We start from the raw sequence: 26,866 nt of genomic DNA on the forward strand, positions 1-26,866 counted from the left end.
GCTGATAAATAGATGATAAAATGAGACATCATTGCTGTTTTTTGGTTTAGTGTTGTTCTACTTTACTAAACAAAAATGAGTGAAAGCTCAGTCAGTCATCAATATTTTAAAAAAATACCTTAAAATTATAGCTTCATTTAATGCAACACAGACTCATGATTTTTAGCTATTTAAAGATAGTTAATACCTTCATTTTCTGAGAAATCTTTCAGATTCCTTCTGGTATCTCAAGACTTAATTCTTCCAAACACTACCAAGACATTGTCAGTGTTTAGGGTGTATTGGTCCATATCTACATGGGCCAGTCCTCCCTCTGGAGCATCAGTGTGGGCTTGATGCTGGACAAAAGATTACAGAGCTCTTTAAGCACAAGGAAGTTTCTGTTGGGGAAAGGATAGAGTAGCAGGTCACTACTTCAGTAATTTATAAGTGTGTTTTGGTTTTAATATAAAAAGGAAACCAAACTGGTTTTTAGCAGAGCCAGCAAAATTCTATCAAATGTTTGCTGGGTTAACATTGCTGCTATAGAATGTAAGTGTTTAAATTCCTTTTGTGTTGTGTTAGCTCTATTCTGTCTTCTCTTTTTAATATAGTATTGGGGTATATAGTTATATATATGGGGAATATAGTTAGGGGTTTTCCATAATGATTTTAGATTTCAGGGTTTTAAATCTTGTTCCACAAGCCTGTTCTCAGTTGAAGTGTGACAAGCAAATAATCAGTATGGTTTCATAAGTAAACCATTTAATTTTTTCACTAATGACAAGATTTGTGTGGCCATACCAAAACTAGTATTATAGCTTAAATTATTTTCACATGTTTTCAGAAAAATTATCATGAAGTGCTGTTTAGCAAAAGGTACATGTAGTTTCTTTAAGCAACTTTTGTCAGCTTGTTTCTGAGAACATCATACATTTCTGCAATTTGTTTTTTTCCTCAGAACTCGTGTTGTGTGAGTTAATTTGTGTAGCATTAAGATCAAACCTAAGCATGATGAATGCTGTTAGTTCAAAATCAATATATACTTACCAAGTATAGGTGGCATAATTAGAGAGAAGTTGAGTATACACACTGTTTCTGTTCTGTACACCGTTGTTCATTATCCATGCCCTGGATATTATTCATTATCCAGCCCCTGAAGTTACTGTTGGGGTTTTCAAGGCATATTTTGATGCTGTGTGTTTTCAAGAAATATTGAACATTTTTGTCCTTAATACTGTGTTTCAAAAATGAAATATAAGTTCTTGTTACAGGCAATTTTAGGGTTTATTAATTGTTCCCTTATTACTCATACTTCAGATGCAGAAGGAAATTAAACATAATACCAAATTATTATTTGATTTATCAAATCCTCCAAAGTAAACAGGGCTGTTTAACAAGGAAAAATATCTTTGTGAAGGAATATATCTGTTCTCTTCATAAATGAGTGACTCAAAGTTCAGATCCAGTTTAAGCTGCCATACTGTGTTAGATTGATTTGCTCTTAACATTAAGCTACTGAGAGATCACTTAAAGAACACTTTAATTAACTAAAGAAATTCCTCATACAACTAAAGATTTGTATTTATATTAATGTATCTTGTAAATTATATACCTTTAGAAAAATGATATGTGAATAAGGCTTCTCTAGAAAATCTGGTAGGAGAGGAATTGTATTACCTTGGTTTGAAATGATGACATTATTGCTGAATAGCAGTGGATAATCTGAAAACTATATCATCTAAACTACAGTATTTTCAAATTTAATTTTGAATAGAAAATTGTTGTCCTTGACAAGGTGTCATGATAAGCAATCATGATAATTGCAAATTTTTTTTCTTAATTATGTTGTTTCCTCAATCTCAGAAATTGCTAGGAAGAATTTTAATGCAAGTTTATAGTTTACTTAATAACTGTGGCATTTAATATGGCTTCAAGTTTTATTTGATGAATTCTTTTTCATGTCTTAAAATTGTTTTGTGAGATAATTTGTTTCACTCTGCACCTTAGAAAGTACATTACTCATGGGTATGTCCTCTCATCTTTCCAGAAAACATAGATGTAGAAATTCGTCTTACAGAATTGTGTGAAGAAGTCAAGGTACAGGGCTTTTTTTCATGTATTAAATAAGTGAAATAACTATAAAAGTAGAATGTGCTGATTTTATATGCTACTTGGGAAGAAACTGTTTGTTTCAGGGATGACAGCATCTGTGTTTTTCCCCAGCACTTATTTAAACTCTTCCTCCAAAGAGAAATTGCGCAATTGTCGCCAAAACTGAACTGTTGATTTGGCGGCTTGGTGTGTCAGTGGTAGCTGCGTAACTATTTATATCTTGAAACTGGATGTTTAGAGAGGTGGATTACTTGTATGAAAATCACACTTTGAATTTTCTGCAGTTAAAATTCGATTTTTTGGGATTGGATGTTATCAAATAGCAATGATGCAAGATCAAACAGTAATAAGTTTTACAAAAGGAGATTCAGCAAGTCATCCCCTCATCTAAAAGCACTTGTTCTGATGCTGTCTCCTTTTCCTGTTTCCCTACATTCTTAAGGAAACACTGTCTGCTTTAAATGGCTTAGATTTGTCTCCCCATCTCTCTCCATAGTCAGAGCTAGCCCCAGCTGAATAACTGATTTCTTGGTCATGGTGAAGTCTGAAGGACAGGTTTTAGAACTTCTTGAAAGTTTATCCACCCTTTGCTGGCAAGTGGGCCCAGGTTGGAAGCTCACCTTTAGTACTGCAGTAGTAGTATAACTGCCAGAAATTGTAATGTGGCCTTTTAAAGGACATAATTTGTATAACTGGAGACAAATTCAGCCCTGCTAGCTCCCTATGGGCAACCAATAATCTTACTTTATGTATTAAAATAGTTTTTGTATTTACATAGCTTCTCTGAATTCGTTAGTTTCTCCCTTAGCTTGCTAAACATTTTCTGTTTTCTTCATTCTGTTTTGTACAATTCATATCAAAAGTTTCTCTTATTTCTTTTCTTATTGGTTAAGTTGTTGTTTCTATATTCCCAATCCTTTTTTCTACTAGCTCTGTAATATTGCTAGAGTTAGTTCTTTACTATCTTTTCATTTTAAACCCTTTGCCTCAGTGCCTTATGGGCCTACAATGAGTTTTTGAAAAACTGTGTTATTTTCTAAAATGGCAGGGAACATAAGCCTAGCTATCTACAATTGCTGTGGAACTGTATCACAGGATTACATTAAATTGTAAAAAAAGCAAAACTTGTTTCACACCGAATTTGTCCTGGTGTGATCTGGTTCTTGGAAGGCTGTGCTATAACACTGCTTCCTGGCTATGCATAAAATGTATGTAGATACATAGCATCTTAAAGGTTATTGTGAGTAATAACTATTCTGAAATGGAGATATCTTTATTAAATTCTTAAGATTTTGTCAAAGTTGGACTAACATAGCAACTGTCAATTTTTGGTTTCCTGATTCTTCTTCCTTTCAGGCACACAGGACTTTTACATGTTAGAAAATACAACAGTTGAACTCAGTTATCTTTGCCATAAGTGGAATTATTGCTTTAATTTTTGGACAGGAGTCCTAATTCTAAAAAGCAATGGGATAAATATTTAATACAACATAAAATAATCTATTACTGTTTTAACATAGATTTATCCATTGTCTCGGTTTGAGGAAACTCCAGGACATCCAGTTTTGATACTTAGTTTAAATGGTTCTCATTTGAAAGTTGCTTTTTAAATTAAAATTCCCCCTTAGATAAAGTATACATTTTTATTATTATTCCTGTGTGTACATTATGGTTTCATCAGTGAATCACATAAATATTTTTTCCTGACTTCAGAAAATGGAAAATCCTGATGAACTGGCAGAACTTATAAATATGAATCTTGCTCAGCTTTGCTCACTTCTGATGGCTCTCTGGGGGCAGTTTCTGGAGGTCATTACCTTACAAGAGGAGGTCACAGCTTTGCTAGCACAAGAGCATCACACTTTAAGAGTAAGTATTGACCCAGAGACCTTCATATGCTTACTGGGACACATTGTTATGGCAATGTTTATCACAATGAGCCTCCAGATGACCATTTTTCTATTTATATTCTGGAAAACTGGTTAGAATTGTAAAGGGAGCTGTTCCATTTCACTTGATACCTTGTATATATTGTATAATGTTGCTGGAATATAATGCATAAAACATATTATTTATGTTTATGAACCAAGTAATTAATTGATATTTTGAATATGAAATGCAGTTTAGAAGACAGATTGCAGGATGTGAAATAACATGTATTTGTGCAGACTGATATACTTTTCTGTAGGAGCCAAGTCTTGTGCCCACCCTACATTTTACTTCTCTGCATTTAGGCTGCCTGCTTACATCGTAAACAAAGTGTATTTCTTTCTGAATTAAGGATTTATGATGTTAGTAAGTTTTGAGCAGTCTTTTACATGGGAATTTGTAAAAGAAGTGTATGTGAAATGATCAGGCATGTGTGTGAGTGTGTGTGTGTGTGTGTACTAACCCATCTGTAGTGCTGTTGGTCTGTCTGTGGGTGTGTGCAATTGCTCTGGGCTCTCTGCAAGCAGAGCCACAGCAGTGCTCTTCCCATAGTGAAATATAACCACGTATGGACTAAAGCATTACTCTTCCTTGATAAATCACATTGTTTACTGAGGAAATGGTGGTTGTGGAAATAGCCTGTTATGGAGAATAAATGGAATCTTGCACAAAGAATGCAAAGGGTTATTAGTTTGATGTGCTAGCCATAAGAAAGGTGTCATTTTATCGTCTCTCTATGAATCTTACCTTTCTGTGGGTTTTGTATAAATACTGGAATCCCTCAAGTTAACTGGTGGAAGGTATGAAACAAGAATACTGTTTCATTTAGCCTGCATTTGCATTCAGCTGCTGGTATGTTAGTGTTTGTAAAATTTTATATTTAATAAAACCAAAGGAAGAAGTAATATATGAATTTTTACTGCTCCAGAAAAGACACTGCAAATTATTATGTATTTATCTTCTTAAATGTGGTTCTTTTAAAATCTGTGATGTAAGTTATCCTCCTTGGGTCATAAATGCCTTAATTATTGAGTTTTCCTGCAATTGTTTTAGGGAGTATAAATCGAAGTATTTCACTATACTATGGGAATTGAGACATTGCACATATTAAAAGTATTTCTGTGATGCTTTCCAGTTTGACAAAAATTCAAATAGGAGTTCCCTTCCTCCCTATGAAAAAAAAAAAAAATAGTATCATTTGATTACACATCTGCATGCCCTGCATCATTATGACTTGCTGTTATGCTCACTCCTTTTGTTACCTGTCACTGTACTTTGCAGATACTCTATAATCAGTCAAAGACTGGAGAGGAGATGCAAGGCATGGGTAATCCTAAAATTACATTTTTGTTTAGTGCCTGATAGCAGAAAGCAAGCAGGCTGACTGAGCCAACTTAGAACCAACAATGTGATATTACTTCATTTTTAAATGGACACTTGTTTTCTGCACTCCAAGATTATATAAGTTTGTGTGAATACTTTGCAAATACATGTAATTAAAATATATGTAAGAAACCATTGCTCCACTGGGCTTCCCATGTGGCAGTAGAGCAGGAACTCATCATCCATAAATTCAGTATACCTTTAAATGAAAAAGAGATGCTAAATTTCAGCCTTTTCTAAGAGTGTGTTCAGCTGTTGGTTTTGGACCTTGTTTTGCAGTGCTTAGTATAATAAATTGTAACTTTTGTTAATAATATCTTGAGAATTTATATTCAGAGGGATTGTATAAACATACCTCAGGAAATCTGTATTGATGAGCATGTTCCACTGGAGCCATTATCTGCACATACTAAGTGATACAGGTTTTTTGGTTATTGGATTTAATTGACATTTAAAAGATGATCTACTAATTCTCCTATTTGGAGACTATATGTTGACATTTAGAGTCATGGAATTGTTAGGGCTGGAAAAAAAAGATCTTTAAGGTCAAGTCAAACTATCAATCCAGCACCACCACATTCAGCACTAAACCAGATCCCCATGTGCCATATCCAAATGTATTTTGAACACTCCCACAGATGGTGGTTCCACCACTTCCCTGGGCAGTCTGTTCCAACACTTTACAACTCCTTCTGTGAAAAAAAAATCCTGATATCCAACCTAGACCTCCCCAGCACAACTTAAGGCCATTTCCTCTTATCTTTTCACCTGGGACATGGAAGAAGAGACCAGTTCCCACCTGGCTACAATCTCCTTTCAAGTAGTTGTAGAGAGTAATGAAGTCTCCCCTGAGCCTCCATTTCTCCAGGCTGAAGATGACCCACTAATTCTCCTCTTAAGAGACTTAACCTGTCCTTTCTGGAATAAGAAACCTTTTTATTTTGGGAATGGGTACTTTGATGTGTTCACAAGAGGATGCTAAATCTCATTTTAGCTTTTCTTCTTGCAATATTTCCAGACTATACCTTCCACAGGAAATTTCTCACTGGTCTATTTATTAATGAACCCTTTTAGGGAGTGATTACCTGAGTGGTTAAGATGCTTGTGTTGAAATACCCCTAGATAGGCCTGCCACCTGTATTTGGTCAAATGACTTTCACCCTCTTTGCACAGATGATTATAAACCAGGTATAAACTGGTTTATAAACTCTTTCTACTGAAGAGTTGTTAATGTATTGAAATTATTATTTTAATAATTTTACTTATGTTTACTCTAGTGTTTCACTATTTAACTATTTTCAAATACTTGGAAAAGCCCTACATTAAAAAGTGAGGAATACTTTAAAATTGAACATCCATCTACTACATGGATCATACTGATCAACCTGATAAGGTTTACGACTGTATTTTATTGAAAACACTGCTCAGAATATGTTAGTTGATATTACAAAACATTTGAACACTAAACTAGTTCATCTCTTTATTCTGTAGTGACATCTTCTGGTAGGTCTGAATATATTCTTCCAAAATTATTTCTTTCAGTTTGATTAGTCCTGAAATAGGAGAGCTGTAAACTAAGATCTCTGACTGCTATTTGTAAATATGCAGACACACAAGATGTATTCCACAGCAGTTTTTATGCACAGTTCTTCTGTTCCCATTGGGAGGACCATAAAAACCATGCCTCTGGGAAGTCTAGAGATTCGGAGTGGCAGCTGCAATTTCCTCCTGCAAAGTCCTTGTGGAGTCAGCCCAAGTCAGTGGTTCCTGCAGCATTAGCAGAGCTGGCAGTCACTCTGGTTCTGCAGAGCCTGGTTAACAGTGTCCTAGCAAGTGCCTCAGTCCTTCAGTAAGTTAAGCACCTATTACACATAATAAACTACTGTTGATTGGGGTTCTTTTCTCTTGTTAATGAGCTCTTATGTGCTTTAGGAGCTTGCTTTCAACTAACTTTATACTCTTGCTATTCTATGTGGAGCTGTCTGGAGCTGGTATTGAGATTTTCTTCAGAAGCACTGGAATTACTTAACTACAAATGGGATTTATTGCAAAAGAAAAAATGCCTTCATCTTCCATGGGAGAGAGTGTAGTATTCTAAAGATCTACTAGCCATATAAGTCCAGTTACTTTATGTGGTGAAGTGCTCACATGTAAACTCAAAACTACCTTGCTTGCTTCCTGGGAAACATCTGTGTGCCCATTTCTTAATATATACCACAGACATCTACTAATTTGGCAATGTTCCTGTAACTATATTTACCAGGAAGTGCTTGGTAAATAACCTGGTTGATAAGGATCTTTAATTAATTTTTAGATTGCTTAATTTAAAGTGATTATGTCCACTCTTCATGATGAATTGTTCTAAAATCTAGTTTTTAAGCGGTAAAATTATCTGTTAAGTCTGTTGTATAACAGTCCCTCCTTCCTGGGTAAGGGGGTGGGGATTAGCTGGAAAAAAATCATGTATTTGCAAGGTAGATGTCTGTTTAGAAAAGACCGCAGGAAAAATGCAGCAAATTACTTGGGAACATCAATTGTCGTTCCACATGTGTCTATATAAACTCATAACAACAAATTCTGAAAGCAAATTGAGTTCTGGCAAGAGTGAAGTTGCATTTACAAGTAACTGTTAAATTGTGTGCTTTCTTTTTACTTCAATGCATTTTCCGTGACTATTCAGAGATGATGTTATGACTAAGATTAATTTCAGGTAATACAGTACAATAAATTCTGAGAGGTTGGGACAGGACTTTCAGTTTCTATTGCAAGTTAGAGATTAGGGGTAAAAATGTTTGTGATTTGGGATTGGGTTTTTTCTTTAGCACCTTAGAAAAAATTTTCCTCAGTTCTTCTTGTATTAAGAAAACAAAAAGGTGTACAAGCTACAGAACTTAATCCAAGTGGTTCTCTCTAAAAGTATAGTGGGCAGTGTATCAGGAGGGAAAATGAACTCCCATGCAAGTGCTCATCTCTGAACAAAGTGAATGTGGTCCTGAAAGTCTCATATTTGCCAGTTCATGGACAAGATTTTCAGAGAGCCATGTTTGTGCTCGGGGTGGGGGCAGATGCTGGGTGAGGCTCTGAGTGAGAGAGCTGAGGGAACTGAGCTAGGTCGTCACGCTTGTTGCCAGTTTCACACTGAAAACTCCCACAGTCTGTTCAGGAAGTTCCGTCATTTAAGGGGAACACACAGAGTATACTGAAGAAATAAAGGAGTGTAGGAGGTCAGGAAGTGCTTGGTAAATAAATTATTGATTTGGTAGACTAACATGTAATTCTCTAAGTGGGATAGAAATTTTGTTTAAATTGATACAACCAAATTAATGTTAACGAACAAGCTATTGTCAACAACCATTGCACAGGACATTCTCTTTGTTTTGCTTTTTTTGGATACAGGTAATTTGGCAGTTGCAAAAATAAAATGCATATTGATTGAATTAGTATTTATGTAGAATATTGGAAATATGAGAAATCTTGTACAAAACCTTTGGGGTTTCTAGATACTACATTTTCAGTACATTGATTATGTTTTCAGTTGCAGCAAATTGCTGTATAATTCACATTCTCTGTTTTAGCATGTATTTGATGGTAAAATATTGATGGTTTAACATGTTTGATGGTAAAAAATATACTCCCATGTGTTAATAAATATCACTTCAGTATTGTATTGTTTATTGACCTCAAACATACAATTAAGTCTTTCATACAGTGCTTATAATTAATATACATTCTGTTACTGTCTTCATAATTTCCATCTGAAATCTTTGCAAACTAAAGAATGTTTTGCACAGTAGTTTACTGTGGGCTAGAGGATACTTACAGAAAGTTTGAAACACTCCTCTGTATTTTGAGAGGGCAGAATATCTAATGGATTTCTGCTTCTGAAGGTAATACTCAGGCTCATTCAGAAGTGGGAATTGAAGAGTCATTTCCTTTCTTCCAGTTAAAAATTCCAATAGTATTTTTGTGCATTATGGTTTGAACCTGATTTGGATGATTGATTTATTGGAAATAAAAATTTCAGCAGGCAATTGAGTGTAATATAATTCCCAGCTATCCAGAGCACAAATTAAAATTGTTTCAGTCACTAGTCTTGTCTGTGTCACCCATCCAGAATGAACAACTAAAAAAAAAAGTAACAGTCTGTATTATACATACAAATGATACGTTGATGCATAGGAATGCTGGTGGATTTTTGAAAATTATTTGTAAGGTAAAATAAGCTCTACCTTCATTTGTATCTTGCAGGTGCGCAGATTTGCTGAAGCATTCTTTTGCTTTGAGCATCCTAGGCAAGCTGCTCTTGCCTTTCAAGAACTACAGTGAGTAGCCTTTGAAATTGCACAGTATATAGCATGTAGTACTGTTACTGTATAGTTTGTGTTGTGTAGAAGTAGCATTGTAGAAGTACATAAGAAATTAATGAGAAACTTTTGTTCTCAATATGGATTTAAAGTACTGGTAGTTATATAAGAACTTATTAAATAATCAATCTATTAATAGTTAATTAGTAGAAAAGCATCTAGTATAATGAATTAAACTGTTGGTAATTTCTGTTAATGTAAAAATAAATAGTTCTGTTTTTTTCATGGAGGACTGCTTCTTTTTTCAGTGCTCAAAGTCATCTACAGGTGTGTGCAGCTATCAAAAACATTTCCTTCTGCAGTTCTCTACCACCCCTCCCTATTGAATGCAGTGAACTAGATGGAGATATGAACTCCTTGCCTATTATCTTTGAAGATCGGTATTTAGATTCAATTACTGAAGGTAAACACAGCTCACAGTACAATTTCCTTTTGAAGAAATGAGCAAAATTATGTAAAACTTGAGTATTTTTTCATAAATTTCTCGCTGGCTTTAAAGAACTACATTTACTTGATAGAATATGGGGTTTTACCTTAAGTTTTGAGGATGTGTAAAATTCTATAATTGCTAGTGTGTTATAGCATTACTTATCTGCATAATTTTAATGTAAACATACTTTCTCTTTTCCCCCTTTTTCTTTGAAAGATTTGGATGTACCCTGGTTGGTAGCTCAGAGTGTTCCAAGGGCAGAGTCCAATAAACTGGATAAATTAGAAGCTGAAGAAGGTTTTGTTGCTGGTTTTAGTAGCCCAGAACTCAAAATGAGACCTGCTGGTGCCTCCGTCTTTTGGCATTCAGAAACTGAAAAGATGCTAACAAAAACCTTCAAAGGGAAAAATGAAGATACAAATAAATCCAAAGCTAAGGTTGCTAAGCTCATAAAAACAATGAAAGCTGAAAACACCAAAAAAGTCGTAAAACAGAACTCAAAGGACTCTGTGGTGTTAGTAGGATACAAATGTTTGATAAGTGCAGCACTGGAAAATGCCTGTAGAAGGTTAGAGGGCGAGCCTTCGTACAGTGCTAACGAGGGGCTGGACCCTGGAGTGAGTGGAATTCCTTGTGATACAAAGGCCTGCATCAGGCAAATAACTCCAAGAGACCTTCCATTGATGCCATATGACGAAATGGCTGTCAAGACTGAAGGTGACCAGCCAGGTCCCAGTAGTCCTGTGCACTGTGAACATGAGGCTATTTTTGATAGACTGACCATCTCCCAGACAGGTTCTGGAACTGCTCAAACAGATGGTGCTTTACAACACAGAGGTACACTTGAAGATTGTCATGGAGGTCAACCAGCTTCCTCAGGAGTCAGGACAACTGAGGTCAAAGCAAGTGATAAGAATCTTTATGAAGAGGAGAAAGGAGTTGCTCACGCTGGATCGTGGACTAAGTTTCCACAAGATGAAGAGGACAAAGAGAATTTGTTGACGCCCAATATTCAGTCTTCAGAATCTGGAAACAAATTGAATTTGGGAGAACAGGACCCCATGCCTGAAAAGGAAGAGGTCCATGAGAGAAACTGTCAGCATACCAGTGACATCTTGACAAAAATGAAAAGCGATCCACCTACTCTTCCAACAAAAGAAAGTCAAATCTCTGCAAGTGGAGACATGACTAAATTACCTGATGTTAGTGTGACATATGCCTCTTCTAGATTTTCAGATTCAGGTGTAGAAAGTGAACCAAGTTCTTTTGCAACTCACCCCAACCCTGATCATGTTTTTGAAAATGTTCATGGACAAAGTGCACACAATGGTGAGAGAGCATTTCTTCAGCCTTTACTAAAACCAGACTGTGCAATAAAAAATACAATCGAAAGCCATTGCACTGAGAGTACAAGCGCTGTAAGTGAAATACAGTCATCCCTGACATCCATAAATTCACTTCCTTCAGATGATGATGAGCTGTCACCTGATGAGAATTCAAAGATATCTGTTGTACCTGAATGCCAGCTAAGTGACAGCAAAACAGTATTGGATCTAGGAGCAATTGACTTGCCAAAATGTGATGACAGTAAAACATCAAACACCAACTTGCAGCAACAGCTTGTTGTGTGTTCAGGGCAATTGGATAACAAAACTCCGTCTATACATTCCTCACTCTCAGGAAAAAAAGATTTGTTACACTCTGTTGTTTCAGATGAGGACACGCCTACTGATGTGGAAAGTTACAGCCCACAAACAGGCCCTGGTACAACCTGCAAGGACCCTCGGGACCTTGAAAGGCCTCCTAGAGCTACAGAAGAAACAGTTAAGTTGTGTTTGGAAACAACTTGTATGGATGAGCCATCTGCTGTTTCAGGTTCTTCATCTGTAAATGCAGCAGTTAAAAAAATAAACAAAGGAGAACATAATGAGCCTTTAGAACTAAAGGGCACAACTGAAGAACTGTCAGGAGCTAAAAGTGAAACTGGTACAGATAATCCTTCTCCAACTGGTAGTGCTGACATGGTAAAGCAAGGGCTTGTTGAAAACTATTTTGGCTCTCGAAGCAGCGCAGATATTTCAGATATTTGGCCTATGAACAAGAGCAATCCTGTTAGCCCTCACAAGGAAGCATATGAAAAACAAATTATTTGTTCTTCACAACAAGATGAGGAGGAAGAGGAGGATCAAGAAATGATTGAAAATGGGTATTATGAAGAAACCGATTATAGTATATTAGATGGAGCATGCAGTGCTGACCAGGATCATGGCTTGGCAGGAGAGAGAGTCCTGAGATCTGAAATGATTGACAGTGGACACCTGCAAGACATAATGCCTGTGCCCCCTGTCTGCACTCCTGGCTGTTTGTCTTTCCCTTCTTCTCTAAGAGACTCTCCCTGCAATGTTACCTCTTCTTCAAAGAACAAATCTGATGCAATTACACAACAGCCAGGCAGCACATCCTACAGCTCAGCTTCAGCTGTTTCCTGGTATGAAAGCTCCCCAAAACCTCAAATGTTAGCGTAAGTGATTGTTTTAAAACAAGCTTTTTACTTCTAGAAATTATGTTAATATAATAGAGAAAGGGAAAAGAAGCATGGTTGGGCTTCTGGGTAGAATGCCCCAGAACTGTGGCTTGTGGATTCAGCATGCCCAAGTAACAGCATGTTCTAGATGTTCAGATAAAAAGTGTCTTAGCACTACACTTCTATGAGTTATCTTGTAGTTTCATGTGGTTTGAAAAACAAGCAAAACAGGATTTTTCTTTGTTATGTTTAAAAAATAATCATCCAGCTGAAGAAGGATGTTGTAAAAAATGTTATGCTATTGAGCATAAAAATGGTGTTTTATGAAATAGGAATTGTTAAAATAGCCAGCTTGGCAAAATATGCTTTGACTTTAAAAACATAAATCCAAAAAACATTGTGTAACTGGCTGTCCATCAGAGTAGTTAAGTGAAGCAAATGTGTAATGCAAGCTATGGTAATGGCCTTATTTTTAAATCTTAACTTCAAATATCAAAAATGTAACACCTCAGAGACCATAGTGCTCTAAATTACACTGCAGTTTGGAGACCAGGAAAGCCAAATTTAAAGGAATGTCAGGGATCCCAGATTGTACCTCTTCTTGCTGTAAACATAGGAGTTTCCCTGATAAACTCCTGCTGCTAAATAAACATGTGAAGCAGCAGTTTATGTGTTGTATTGGAAGTAAAATGTTGCAATGAGAGAAAATTTAAAAGAGAGGTAGAAACAAATGCTGAGCAGATGGAAGAGATAAAAGACCAGATAGTTTGTGAAAAGCAGCTTGAGAACAGAAAGAAGGAGTAAGCAGTCAGGTGGAGGAAAACAGGTTAGAAGTGGCCAGAAAAGTAGCTTCTGAAATACTGTATGGTGGTACTGGTGTGCAGTGGGAAAGATGGAGAGCAGAGACTACTCAGGCTGTTCTGTAACAATAAAAGGGAGCTTGGAATAAAATCAAGGACTTGGCTGTAGGAAAAGCAGAGTCTCCTGGAATATGAGATAACTGTGAATCCAGAGGGTATGGTCTGCTCCATAAAGAACCACCCTTGGTGTGTTCAGGAAACATGCCTTGAGTACAAACCCGAGTAGCTTCTGTTGCAGAGTGATAAGAGCAGCTGTCAGCAGTGGTTTCTGTTCAGGCTGACTTCATTGAGGCCTGCTCCTGCCAGTTAGTGAGGAAGGAGCTAAAGATAAAGCAGGGAAAACAGAAAACAAAAGGTGAAATGGGAGGGAAACAGTGAGCAGGCAGAAGAGGATGGGGTACAGCGTGACACCGTGAGGGATCATGCAGAACAGATGGATTAAGGAAGCATAAGAAAGCATAAAGCTTTATGTGCTGCAGGGAAACTGATATGCAATTAGCAAGGCCATGCACAAAACTAAACAAAGTGGAAGAAAAGGAGGAAGAAACCCAAGGAGCTCCTGGCATGTGAGGATCTCAGCTATAAAAACCTTACAGTGTATGCCTTCACAGAATAGGTAACAGATCAGAAGTCTGGATCTGGCTGTTTGGGAAGCAAGTGTCAGTTTTTCAGCCTACAGCAGGAACCTTATGGGGAGACTTTACAGCACTCACTCCAGCTCTCTTCTGACCTAAGAAATAGGCTTGGCAAGAATTATCAGAAGTCAGTGAAAACCTTAATCTTGACTTCCACTTTGTTATAATTTCTATAATTTTTTTATTGTGTGGAAACAGAGCTGTTGCTTGCTTAAGACCACAATGAATGCATCATCTTTAGTGGTTTCAGAAATACTTGAGAGTTTGCAAAGATGAGAAGAGAGTAGAACTTGAGATATGGTTTTTGTTACAGAGGAAAAGGGGCTGTAGGAATCCGCAGTAAAAATGTTCTGAGGAAATGGCTTATTTTGTGAAAATAGTAATTTGATAAATATCTTTTCCTTCATATTAATTACATAGAATACAAAGCAAAATGACAGTAGAAAACTGTATCTTGTAAGACCCCACATTTATCTAGCAATAGTAAATGTATAATAAGTATTTTTTTGTTTCAGTTTCCTACAGGCTAAAGAAGAATTGAGGCAACTTAAACTTCCTGGATTTATGTATAGTGATGTTTTCCAACTGGCTTCTTCAATACCTTATTTCAGTATGGAAGATGATGAGTGTTCAGAAGAAGGAGTACATCTTATAGTTTGTGTCCATGGCCTAGATGGTATGCTGGGAAATGTGATGTTGTACAAGAAAGCAGTTCAGATTACCAGTGAGATTTTGCTTTGGTCATTCAAGCTCTGAACTGAACACCTGAAATAGGTTCAGTGGAGGGAAATGGTAATCTGAAATTGTACTGCTACATTTGGCAATGTGTTTTCTGTCTTTAATAAAACTTCCCTTCTCATAAATCTGTTTAATGCCACAGTTCACATCAAGTGCATCTTTCAGTTTTTTATGTCGTAAAGGAATTTGTGCATGTTGTGGTAATAGAATGGAGTTACTGACAAAACTGTTTTCTTTATAATTGCTGTCTTGTCAAGAAAAAAGAAATATGTGCCTCTTATTAGGAAAAAGAAATAGTACATGTAAAAAACACAGTCAAGTGTTTATGAAGTTTTAAAAGATTAAGTCACTGAATCACAGTGTGGTTGAGGGTGAAGGGGATCACTGAAAATTGTCTCGTTCAACTTCCTTGCTCAGAGCAGAGTCTACAGCAGATTGCCCAGGATGCAATCCAGCTGGGTTTTTGAATATTTCCAAAGATTCTACTTTGGTAGAAGTGAAAAAAACCTCTTTTTAATTGAAAGGGTTATAAAAGTCTAAGTAGCTTGAATATATTAATCTGCTTTTAGTTCAAAGAAACAATTAAGAAACAATATTAAGAAACAATATTAAGAAACAATAGCCCCTCTAGCTTTTGTTCCTTTTTGAGACACTTGTTAAATTAACAATGTAAGGAAACACAAGAGGGCAGTAGAATAGAGTATTGGACTGCACCGACACTACACAGGCACCTTGTTGATTTTTCAAATTCCTAAGTTAAAAAAACAAAATAATGGCATAGTTTTTCTTTCCTCATTTGGGCAGAAAACAACCTTTGTTAAGTACTTTTAAAAACAGGACTCAGAGGTATTCCCTCTTACTAGTGTAGATATTCTCATGCTATCTCATGCAGCACAAAAGTTAATTTGACCAAGAAGCCTGTTGTTAAAAAAACATGTGTTTGAAGCCTTAGGAAAGTCCACATAGTTAGAATTTTCTTATGAAATGGCAAGCTTATACAGGCTATTTCCTATGAATGACAGATGTAAATAAAAATCCTGAAGGCAAAAAAGGCTACCCTTTCTTCAAAAACATCCATGACTACTGATGTGGAAAAATCTTCAGGATACTAGTTAAACTAGCACTTGTTGTTTTGGGTACCACAGTATCTAAAAGTATCTTTATCTGCTGATTGTTCACTCTGCCTTTTCATTTTATGAAATACTCCTTCACTGAATTCTTTAAGCTCACTTTGAGTTCTTTAAATTGCTTTATCAAAATTAATTAGGTTTCCAAGAATGTAATGTTCACAGTGCTATGTATCAGTTGGAGGCTAAGACAGAATCAAACAAGACTTCCTACATCCTTGCTTTTTTAAAAGTGTTTGCATCAAATGTCATTTTCATAAACCATTTTGTCACTTAATTTGACATTGTAGTTTATCTTTCAAAGTCCCACTGAATTTTAATTAGGGATCAGGCTATAATTAGCTGTGTTTAAATATAAAGCTGTGCCAGAGATTCATTTCAGTATTCTGAGTGCTTTTATTGCAAGTTAACTTTGCAGAATCCAACTCTTGATTGTTTTTCTTTTGAAGGTAACAGCGCAGATCTAAGATTAGTGAAGACTTACATTGAGCTAGGGCTGCCTGGAGGAAGAATTGAATTTCTTATGTCTGAAAGGAATCAGGTATTTTCCAACTAAAAAAGAATTTTTGTAAAACTATTAACAGTGTAAACCTTCAGAGATGTTTATTTAATTGCACTACTGTGATTACCACATTTTGTGTATTTTTATTGTATTCTCACGGAATCCATGATTTGATCTGTGCCTCGTGTCAAAGTAATTACAAAATCTTGTATGGTATTGAAGGTAAATATTTTAAGGGGTAACATTTGTTACTACCAATATGTTGTGTGTACTGCATCTCCTAAGTTCTCAGCATAAGCAGTTTGGATTGTGGATAAAATATGCTCAGTACTAGTGGTAAAAATGGTAATAGTGAAAACTGTTGGTGTGGCAAGAGGGGAGATGTGTTATTTCAGAGGATCTGAGAAATACAAAATTCCTGCTGCTTTTTCTTTTGTCAGCATTCTGCAAGATCTACATCATAACACCGAACAAATATCAAATTGCCTCTTGTGTTAAACTTTTGTGAATTTTATTATTTTCTTATGAATTAAACTTGCCAAAGCACAAAGGACCAATTTTTACTTTTTGTCTATGTGTATGTGTGTATTACATATTGTATTAGACATACTTCAGAGATGAACTAGAACAAAGTCTTGTCAGTGGCTCAAACAAAAGCTTCATTAAGTGCACTAGCATTTTTCTGGCAGTAGCTGCTGGGATGCTTTGTGAAACAGGCTGGGCAGGCACCAAGCCAGGCTTTCTCTTCTCTAGCCCTATAGTTTGTGTCAGTCAGCAGCTGTGAGACTTTCTGATTTGTGGATTCCACTGAGCCTAATAGCTGCTGACAGACTTTTTCTCCTAATGTTTTCTGATTCTTTTTGAATCTTTTTACTTCTGTATCCATAGCATACAGTTGAGATTAATTCTGTGGTTTGTATACATTAGTAATTCACTTGCAAACAAGGAAATGGAAGTAATTTACCTTACAGTTTGTTTTGGAAAAAATACTTGATAATCATTCCTCATTGCTTCAGTTTTTATCATTTTTTTATCACATATTTTATAAGCAAGTACAATTTCTCCCTCAAGAGGCAACTGAAGAGACTTAGTCCATTTATTATTTCTTACAATTAGATGTGAAAAGTTTCTGTTCTTCCATGGTACCCTTCCTGGCCCGCTTGAAACTTCTTGTCATTTAAACTGAATGATCAGAACTAGACAGGGCATTTAAGATGACAAAATGCTATATTGCTATTTTCTTTCCTTGCTTTCCTAACATGCTGATTATATGCAACACAGACGTGTAGATTATTGTTTGCATATACAGTTAGGGCTGGTTTTCTCTGTGTAACATTTGTTTGCATTTCTTGCCATTTTATCACCCAGGCATGCAGTAGTATAAGATTCTTGTGAAATTCTGGTTGGTTCTAGATTTGACTACTCTGGATATTTAGGTTTGTCTACAAACTGGTTTTTCATCTCTTTCTTTCCTTTCCCAGATCATTTACCAATGTTGAACACTACAGATTTTAGCACAGATCCTTTGGAACTTGTGTTGAAAAGTTCTAGGCAGGCTTTGCCTATCTCTTTTAATTTCTTACTGCTGATCATTGGAGAGAATCAGCTATGAACTGAGGATAAGGCCTTAAGGATTTTGTTTGATTGTTTCCTTTTGATTAACTGGTATTACTGTAGGCTGCTGTTGCAGTAATTAACTCATCTCTATTTCATGGGCAGTGTGATAAAATTCTGAACATGCAGTTTGGTCTTGTGTTTCACTACAGCTAATCTTAAGTGTAGAGAACAGCTTAGAAGTAAGGCTGGGTGTATAATGTTAAGATTTGTTTTGGTGTTTTAGAAGAAAGTAGTCTTACAGTAAAATGTGTATCACTTTATTCCGTGTTGCAAGAAAATGACATGAAAATTTTATAGTAACTAGCTGTAGTGTTTGTATTCAGAGTTAATATCAATGCTTTTATTTGTGTGCTGTTGATCAAAACACTGGGGAGTAAGAATTCAGACTGAATGCAGAATGTATATTGCTGCATTGGAAAATACAGTTATTATTTTTTATTTCTTTTATTTTACAGAATGATACCTTTGCTGATTTTGATTCCATGACAGATCGCCTTTTAGATGAAATTATACAGTATATACAAATTTATAATCTACCCCTTTCAAAAATCAGGTAATATCTGTTCTATACTATTTACAGAAATAAACCTAAAACTAGAGCCCTGGGTTGTTTTAAACTGTGATGCTCAGGAGCAGGTCAAAAGAGAGATGAGAAAAAGCAATTTGGGATGGGGGAGGAGTAGGGGAAAGGAGGACAATGGAGAGAGAGGGAATTGCCAGATGAAGGAAGACTGAACAATGTTGTAAGCTCATCTGCTGGTGATTTTAGGGCAGAGGTTAAGTATTACATTTAAGGGATTGCTGCCTTGTGCTTCCACAAATTCTGCATTATAGAGTACTGCAGAAAAAAAAACATATTTTGAGAAAGTCAAAGGAACCTGTAATAGCACTATGCCGGGATGAAGTTAGCTTCCTTCTGATTCTATAGTCCCTTCACCCACTATGACATGGCAGACTGTCTTGTCACTCCTACAGGGCACTTTCATCTTACCTGTGACATTGAAGGGCAGCTGCATGAAAATATATTTCATTATTTTTTATGTTTTCTGATTGTTTCATCTGCTAAAGAACATGTTTTACATCTTATTAGAGGGCTCACCACAGTCCATGCTCTCCTGTTTTCTTTTACATTTACCTCCAGGGAATGCCGGTTGCATTTATTTTTTCAAACTAGGGTTCACCATTTGGGCAGACTACCTTACAAACTCAGCAGTGTTGCTGGAGTTAGCTCATCAATAGATGAAAGGACCTAATTCAAGCCTGACTTTATCAATTTGTTTAGGCACCTTCAAATTATTCATCCAGAAGGTTTTTTGACTTGCTGGTCACATGTGTTTCTGACAAGTGCGTGCATTCACATGTGTTTGGTAGGCCTTGTTCAGCTGGAGGAAACATCTAAAACATTTAAACAAAATCTCACTATTTAAACAAATGTTTCTGTTTTGAGATAGGCAAGATCTGACATGCTGAATTTTATCTAAACTGTTGATTTGAAAATTTAAAAAGCACTGTGTGATCATACCTTCGTTTGACAGGCTACATGGTGTAGCATACCCCTTGTAACAGCCTTGGTCTGGGAGAGATCTGTAACCCACCAGCATACACCAGGATCTTCTCTCCCATGCTGCTGTCTGAAGGCTGTAATGAGCAAACCCACCCACTGATCTTCTCATTGTTTATACCTGAGAACTGAACTCTTGTTTGCTTTTGGTTTGCTTCTCTCATAAGACTTTGGATTTGTAAATATTCTTCACTTTTATTTGTTACTTGTCATTTGAAAGAAAAAAACAAACCTAGGAATTTTTATTTTAGTTTCCTTTTTAAGGTGTGTACTTGTTTTGGGCCCTACTGAAGCTGAAGTTTTCATTTCCCAACTTAAGCTTTTCTGATGAGAAAGTTTACATGAGAGAGCTGTTAGAAGGACATGTGCCTCTATGCAAGGCCTTGAAGGGCCAACCCAGAAAGCCTGGGAAAGTACTGATGAGAAATGCTCTGCTCAAGAAGCCAATGCTTTCCTGCCTCATTTTGGTTATGCCACTGTAAAAAACAGCCCTTGTAGTAGTTATCTGTGGTGTCCTGAATGATGCTGGTTTCTTTCCAAAAAATCTCCCCATCTCCTAAAGGAAGTGTTCTCTCTATGAGTGTTGCTCCATAACCAGTCAAAATAGACATCAGTCTCCAAATTTGTGGTTTTGTATGGCAAAAAAAGCCAGCATCCTAAGATGGTCAGATTCTGTCTTGCTTAAGCAGTTGGACATCAGCATCCCAGGCTTCAGTATAAGGACAGTAATGTTCCTGGTGGGAGTTCCAGCTTCCTTGGCCTTGGGTCTGGATAGATTAATTTCATATTTCTATATGTCCAGTTGGCACATATGCTCTTTTGTTTGTTTCCCATTTACTCTTTTTTCCCTCCCATTGTCTGTTATCCCTAATGCTGACTTTTTCTCCTAAGTTACACAGCTGTGCTCCTGCAGTGACCATTAATAGATCATTGGGGACCTCTGCCATATGATACCTGCACCTACAGTCATACACACCACACCTCATTCTGGTGATTCACTGCTCAGGCCACAAAGAATAACTACTTGTTATTAATAGAAACTGTAGTAGAACTAATACAGCTTTAGACCTGACTTGGTAGTTCACTGGCAGATGATTGTTGTCACAGCTTAAATAAATCAAAATCAGCTCAGGTCAAGATAGGTCCAGAGATGTTCTGAGGTTCTGCCTTGTATTTGGATAAATGCAGAGTCTCATGCTCTCAAGTAATGGTCAAATTCTACTTACTGTGCTACGTTCCTGTACTGAGAAAAGACACTCCCTGTACCACTGGCATAGTGTCAGCTTCAGTAAACATTTTTGGTACCTGCAGAGCTAATACCAGCTATTGCAGCAATTCACTAACACATTCCTTCATCTCTCAACAAAATCTCTGTGCTCACAACAAGCATGGAGCAAGCATGAGCTGGAAGCTTGATTCAAAATAAATGCAATTTGCTTTATAAAAGAACTGTTTAATAAAGAACCACAGGAGGCTTTAGGTTGAGGGGACATCTGGAGGTCGTTTGGACCAGTCAAGCTAATGCCACCATCAAAGTTAATGCAACTTTGAAGTGTGTCAAACTGCTCAGTCATACCCATTCCAGTTTTAGGTATCTATGAGGATGGAAGTCCTGAGGTAACCAGGCAGCTGGGGAATAAAGCACCTGCTCTTAGAGGGTAGTTTCAGAAACCATTTTGCACATGCAAGGTCTTACGTGAATTTCCGATGACTTGCATTGGACTCTGACCTCAAGCAGATTAATCAGCTTGTCATCCTCCTCCCTAAGTAACATTGGCTCATAAAAAAAACAACGAAAGTTTTTAATGCTATGCATATATTAAATCATCTGTTTGTTGTTTCAGCACCTGATTGATTATGAATCTTAATTGATTTTCTTCCTTCCATGAATTTTTATAGTTGGACAGGATTTTTGTTTATTGGCACAGAATAATGAGGTTTTCCTGTGTTTGATGTTCTAGTATGATCTGAATTGGTAGACTTGTATCATAAAGCATGTATAAAAACTGTAATTCTGTTAACTTCAGTGTGTTAATGATATATTTAGAAGATAGTAATATTGCCACCTAGTGTTCATTGCTTTTGCAGAGCATCCCATAAGTAAGATGGATTGCATTCCTGTTTTACACTTTCAAGACCCTATTTGAAGGATTTTCCTTTTCCTCCCCTTTTTGATTTGAGCAATTTTTAAAACCTTTCTCTATTAAAAAAAAAATTTAAGGCTTATTATGGGTTCACCTAATTATCTGAATTGGATCACAATATATTACTGTAACCTTTATTATATTTCTAAGGCTTTTCAAATTAACTACAAGTGTTTAGTCTTTGAGGTACATTCACACAGCTGATTGTGAGCTCCCAGTTTTCCTCAAAATGGTTCTTCCATGTTTCTGAAGTTTTGGTTAGGTATGCCTGTACTCTTAGGGATGATAGAATTGATAGATGGATTGCTGCTTTTTCACAGAAAATGCCCTATGGTACAGTATAAGAGTTTCTTATCCCCTTATGACTTCTAGTAAATACTGTCTGAACTGTAGGAGAAGTGTCAAGAGTGTATCTCTGCTAGTATTCAGATCTTCTTTAGAAAACAATCTGTTTTACTCAAAAGCAGTTACATTACACAGATCATCTTTGGGATCAACTCAATTTCTGTGTGCATTTACTTGTTCTTAAAGAAATCTGTGTTTTTATTGTTCTTGTGTGGATTCTTATGATGTCCTCCAGTGGAATAGTTTTAAATTTTAGTATTCAAGAGAGCAGCTCAGTGTTTTGTTTCGCAAATGCACTGCTGTTGTGCTGACACCACAGAGGATTCATAATCTTTCATTTCAAAATTAGTTAGGCAAATATAGCAAGCTCAAGCAAAGGATTTCTCATACAAATAATATTGGAAATCTAGTAGTAAAAGGAACTGAGAAGAATATACATGCATGCTTAAACAATGTATTACTAATGTACAAAATCTCCTTTTCTGTTACAGAAATGCATAATTATTTCCAGGTTTAGGAGTTCTGGGTGGTTCTGCCATTCTATAACCAATTGTTTGAACTTTTTAATTTACCTTTAAATTGGTATTTTCCAATTTTTAAACAGTCAAGTAATCTTTTAGCACTGTATTTTACACAGATGTTGCAGGAAGCTTTGTTTTAGCCACTTTTGTTGATGAATGTAGTGATACAGAGCAGACAGGAAGGATGATCCTAGAGGTATAATACTGTAGCACGTATGTGATCCAGCAGTGATAGTTCTACTGTACATAATTTTGGATGGTTTTCTGTTTTCACCATATCCTGGGGTTGCATCTGTAATGCAGGAATGTACTTTTTCCTTCTAACTTTGTGAGTCTGGTCTTCTTTAAGTCAGTGCCTAGTCAGGTGTGGGCCTGATCTCAGCAGGGATCTGTAAGCATAATAACTAGAATTGCTTGATTTTGTGGTGTCCATTTAAAAGAAATGCTTTATACAGGCTTGCATACAGTAAGCACCTCACAGTAAGTAATATTTATCTTTAGATACAAGAAGGTAAAGAGTTCCATCTGTCTTTCCCTTAAATTGTTTAACCAGGGAAACATCTAAAAGTATGGTTGTCCTGACAGAGACATATTCTCCAATTGCTTGCTCAAACTGATAATCACTTCTTTTGGTCAGTCTGCTAAGCAGATCTGAGGTGGTGCATCTGTTTTTAAATAATCAGGTTCATTTAAGCCCTATTAGAACTACCTTTGGAATCTGTCTCCACTAGATTGTTTCAGGAATGCTCATACATTTATCATATTGAGTGCCATCACATGCCAAAGTAATGATGATTTCAGTCATGCATGGCTCATAAAATATTTTCTTAAAAGCTGGTGCTAAGGGAAATGAACCCAGAAATAATCTTGGAATTGGGTGATAGATGCTGGTGGAAGGATAGTTTTGTTTTGTTTGCCTTTCAAAAATTCTGTATTAAATATTTCTGGAGGAGTTCAAAACATGTTTCTAATGAGCTTGTGGAGCTTGAGAGACATGGACAAGCTATGCGTCCTGAATGACATAAAATACAGGTCTGAATGGAAACCTTTCATTAATTTTTTCTTATGCTCTTTTAGCATTTCACGACACCAGTTGTCTTTTTCTCTGTAAAAAAAAAATCCTGTTATAAAATTCCATGTTCTATTGCTTTTTCTCTTTAACAGCTTTATTGGACACTCACTGGGTAATTTAATAATCCGTTCAGTGCTTACAAGACATCGATTTAAGTATTACCTCAACAAACTTCATACCTTCCTGTCTCTGTCTGGACCACATCTTGGTACCCTCTACAACAGCAGTGCTCTTGTTAATACAGGTGAGTATTATTTTCAGTAGCTTTAGTTTAGGGGAAATCTTGTCTTTGAAATGAACTTAGCGATTTCATGTGGGGTGCACATTTCTGCATTACTGTGATTGTGACAAACTGCATATTTCACTGTCGTAAGCAGAGAGAAGGGTTATAAAAATAAAGTATCAATAAAAGGATGTGCAAAAGGAGATTGGCTTAAGTATTTTCCAGTATATTTGGGTTAGATTTTCTGTTGCAGCATAAAAAAATTCCAGTTTTAATCTGTTGAGCTGAATTTATAATAAATTGAACTTGAATATACTTAATCTGCCAAACAATTATATAATATACATTAAAATAATTCTAAACTATTGTGTCTTTTCTCTCTCAAAAATGCCTTACAACCTGCAGTGTGTTTCTGCAGATGTGCATGGCGAGGGAAGCAAGATTTCCTGAAAAGTCAGTTAGCCACCTCTTATTATTATTGACTCATAAAGAGAAATAGTACCCAACAAAACTTTCTCCTATGGCATTCCTGTGAGAAGATTCTGCTTCCTTTTTCCAAGTTACATTTATTGAGTTCAGTTCAGAAATTGGAGAAGTAATGCCTGTTGTTTTTTGAACATCAAAATGTTCTAATATGATACAAATTATTGAAATAGAATGTGTATATTCTGGCTAACATTACTGTATTTACACTTTCTGGAAGTTATTTTTTGTGGGCAGGCATGTACATTAGTTGAAATAAAGGCCTTCATGCTTCATTGTGTAAATAAACAGGAAAGAAAGAAAATGAAAATTTAAATTGTTTCTGAGTTTGACAATGCTTACATAAAAAGTAAAATTAACATCTGAGAGACTGTTATGAACTTTACATACTATACTTGTGTTTAATTAGTTTTCATATTTTATTGTGGATCCATACTCATGTTGTACCTAACAATGCAGGACTGTGGTTTATGCAGAAATGGAAGAAGTCTGGTTCTTTACTGCAACTGACATGTCGAGACCATTCAGATCCACGACAGACATTCTTATATAAACTTAGTAAAAAAGCAGGTAAGCTTTTTAATGCTTCCTATCTCTTAAAGGCAACTGTGTATAAATGTAAATATAAACCTAAAGAAAAACAACTTATTTTCAAAAAGCTCCTGTTTCAGTTTTAATATTTAAGAGTTACTTAAGTCCTGTATTCTTCAAGTAAAGTAAACAGTGAACCATTTCTGTTGCAGAGGTAGGATATTACTTTGAGACTTTCCTTCCTAGTTAATGAGCAGAGCTTGACTGCAGCCACTATACCAATAGATAAATAGGGCATTGTTAAAATATCTATCTATGAGCCACTGGGTGAGTCCAGTACATTCATACACATTTAGGATTATCTGTTCCTGTATATGCCTTTCTTATCTATACTGTAAGTCTTTTATTACCTCATTAAGATGGTCAGGGAAAACCAAACCTTATTTTCATAAAGGAAGGAGAAGTTGAACCTAGCATAATAGCTAAATCCCCAATTAGATTATTTATACTATATCATTCATACTGTTTTCTCTGGGTTGAATATCCTTATTTCAACTGTTGGCCAAGAATGTGATTTGCCAGTGGGTAATGTGCCAGCAGGGGGGTAGTTTTTGACAGATGTATGTGAAAGTGTGTCAGTCAAGCAGTTGTGGAGCCAGAGATGCTTGTGCTCTTTTGTGAAAAATCCAGGCACACTTCTGGATCAAAGTATTTCTAGGCTGTTACAGCTGGAATTTTGTCAAAAGCAACTAATTACAAATATATGGGCAGGCTGACATATAGCTCTTGAGGTGCTTGGAAGAAGGACTTAGAAGAAGCAGAAAATAATAAGGAAGGAGCAAAAAGAAAAATTGTAAGATAGGAATATTGATCAAGAATTTATTTTAGAAATACTTGGGGTTTTTTCCCCTTCAGAATCTACCACAAAGTGATTTTGTTGATGATACAGTAATATTTAAAGCTGAATTGTTATTTAAAGGTGAACTCAATCTAGTCTTGCTGTCTTTCTTTGAAAAGAAATGTTGGAATATAAATAGACATTATGTGAGAAGTTACACACTGGATGCTGAGTAAGACTGTGGGACCCCTGCTAAGACACAATCAGATTAATCAATCAGTTGGCTTTAAAAAAATTCATATTCCATGGGTTTTGTGTGTATGTATCTCAACACAGTTAGACACTGTCATTGGAGTACTATTGTCTGTTGTAGAAATGTGACACATTTTCTGATGGCAGAACTTTATTTGACAGGATTTTTGAAAGACCTGCATAGCATTGTCTGAAGAGTCATAATGTGCATTTCAGACTTTGTTCACCATAAATGGTAGAAGGAATATAAAAGTCTCCAGGCTCAGTTTTTTCTTTCCTGCCAGAGATGGAAAGAGCTGTATTTTGGGCCACAGACTCAGCTACTCCATCTTGTTTCCTGGTCCTTCAGTGAGGTCAGTGTAAGGGAGAGGGAAAGGCTGAGGGAGACAGGAGAAAGAGATGTTAAAAAGTAATGATTTTAAATAAAGAGAAAAGAAAGTAAGTTTTATGCTTCCCTCATAGAGAAGGAAGAAAGTTTTCCTTTGAGGGGTGAGTTAATATACTGTATGTACAATGTAGGTGTTGGTGCCTTTAACTCTTGATATCTGTACAAGGCCTGCTTCTGTCCTGCCATCTCTCTCTTGACTCAGTGGGCATACAGTATTGCCTAGTCTTGACTCTCAGACACAAGGTGAGAGGCATTTTGGGATTCCCCAGTTTGCACAATTCCTTTTTTCAGAATCTCAATACAGG

The 26,866-nt window shown here is 36.2% G+C and overlaps 1 protein-coding gene across 2 annotated transcripts in view; it reads left to right on the forward strand.

The window, feature by feature from the left end:
• Positions 1 to 26,866, forward strand: part of FAM135A (family with sequence similarity 135 member A) — an 80,172-nt gene that overhangs the window by 49,059 nt on the left and 4,247 nt on the right. For both annotated transcript variants that reach the window (XM_064707339.1, XM_064707340.1), the window contains 10 exons: positions 2,030 to 2,079; positions 3,808 to 3,963; positions 9,655 to 9,728; positions 10,019 to 10,173; positions 10,417 to 12,721; positions 14,735 to 14,895; positions 16,534 to 16,625; positions 18,659 to 18,756; positions 23,939 to 24,090; positions 25,012 to 25,122. In XM_064707339.1, coding sequence (XP_064563409.1) covers positions 2,030 to 2,079; positions 3,808 to 3,963; positions 9,655 to 9,728; positions 10,019 to 10,173; positions 10,417 to 12,721; positions 14,735 to 14,895; positions 16,534 to 16,625; positions 18,659 to 18,756; positions 23,939 to 24,090; positions 25,012 to 25,122 — 3,354 coding nt within the window. The remainder of the gene's footprint in view (positions 1 to 2,029; positions 2,080 to 3,807; positions 3,964 to 9,654; positions 9,729 to 10,018; positions 10,174 to 10,416; positions 12,722 to 14,734; positions 14,896 to 16,533; positions 16,626 to 18,658; positions 18,757 to 23,938; positions 24,091 to 25,011; positions 25,123 to 26,866) is intronic.

Source organism: Zonotrichia leucophrys, chromosome 3, assembly GCF_028769735.1.
Source record: "Zonotrichia leucophrys gambelii isolate GWCS_2022_RI chromosome 3, RI_Zleu_2.0, whole genome shotgun sequence".
Lineage (NCBI taxonomy): Eukaryota > Metazoa > Chordata > Aves > Passeriformes > Passerellidae > Zonotrichia > Zonotrichia leucophrys.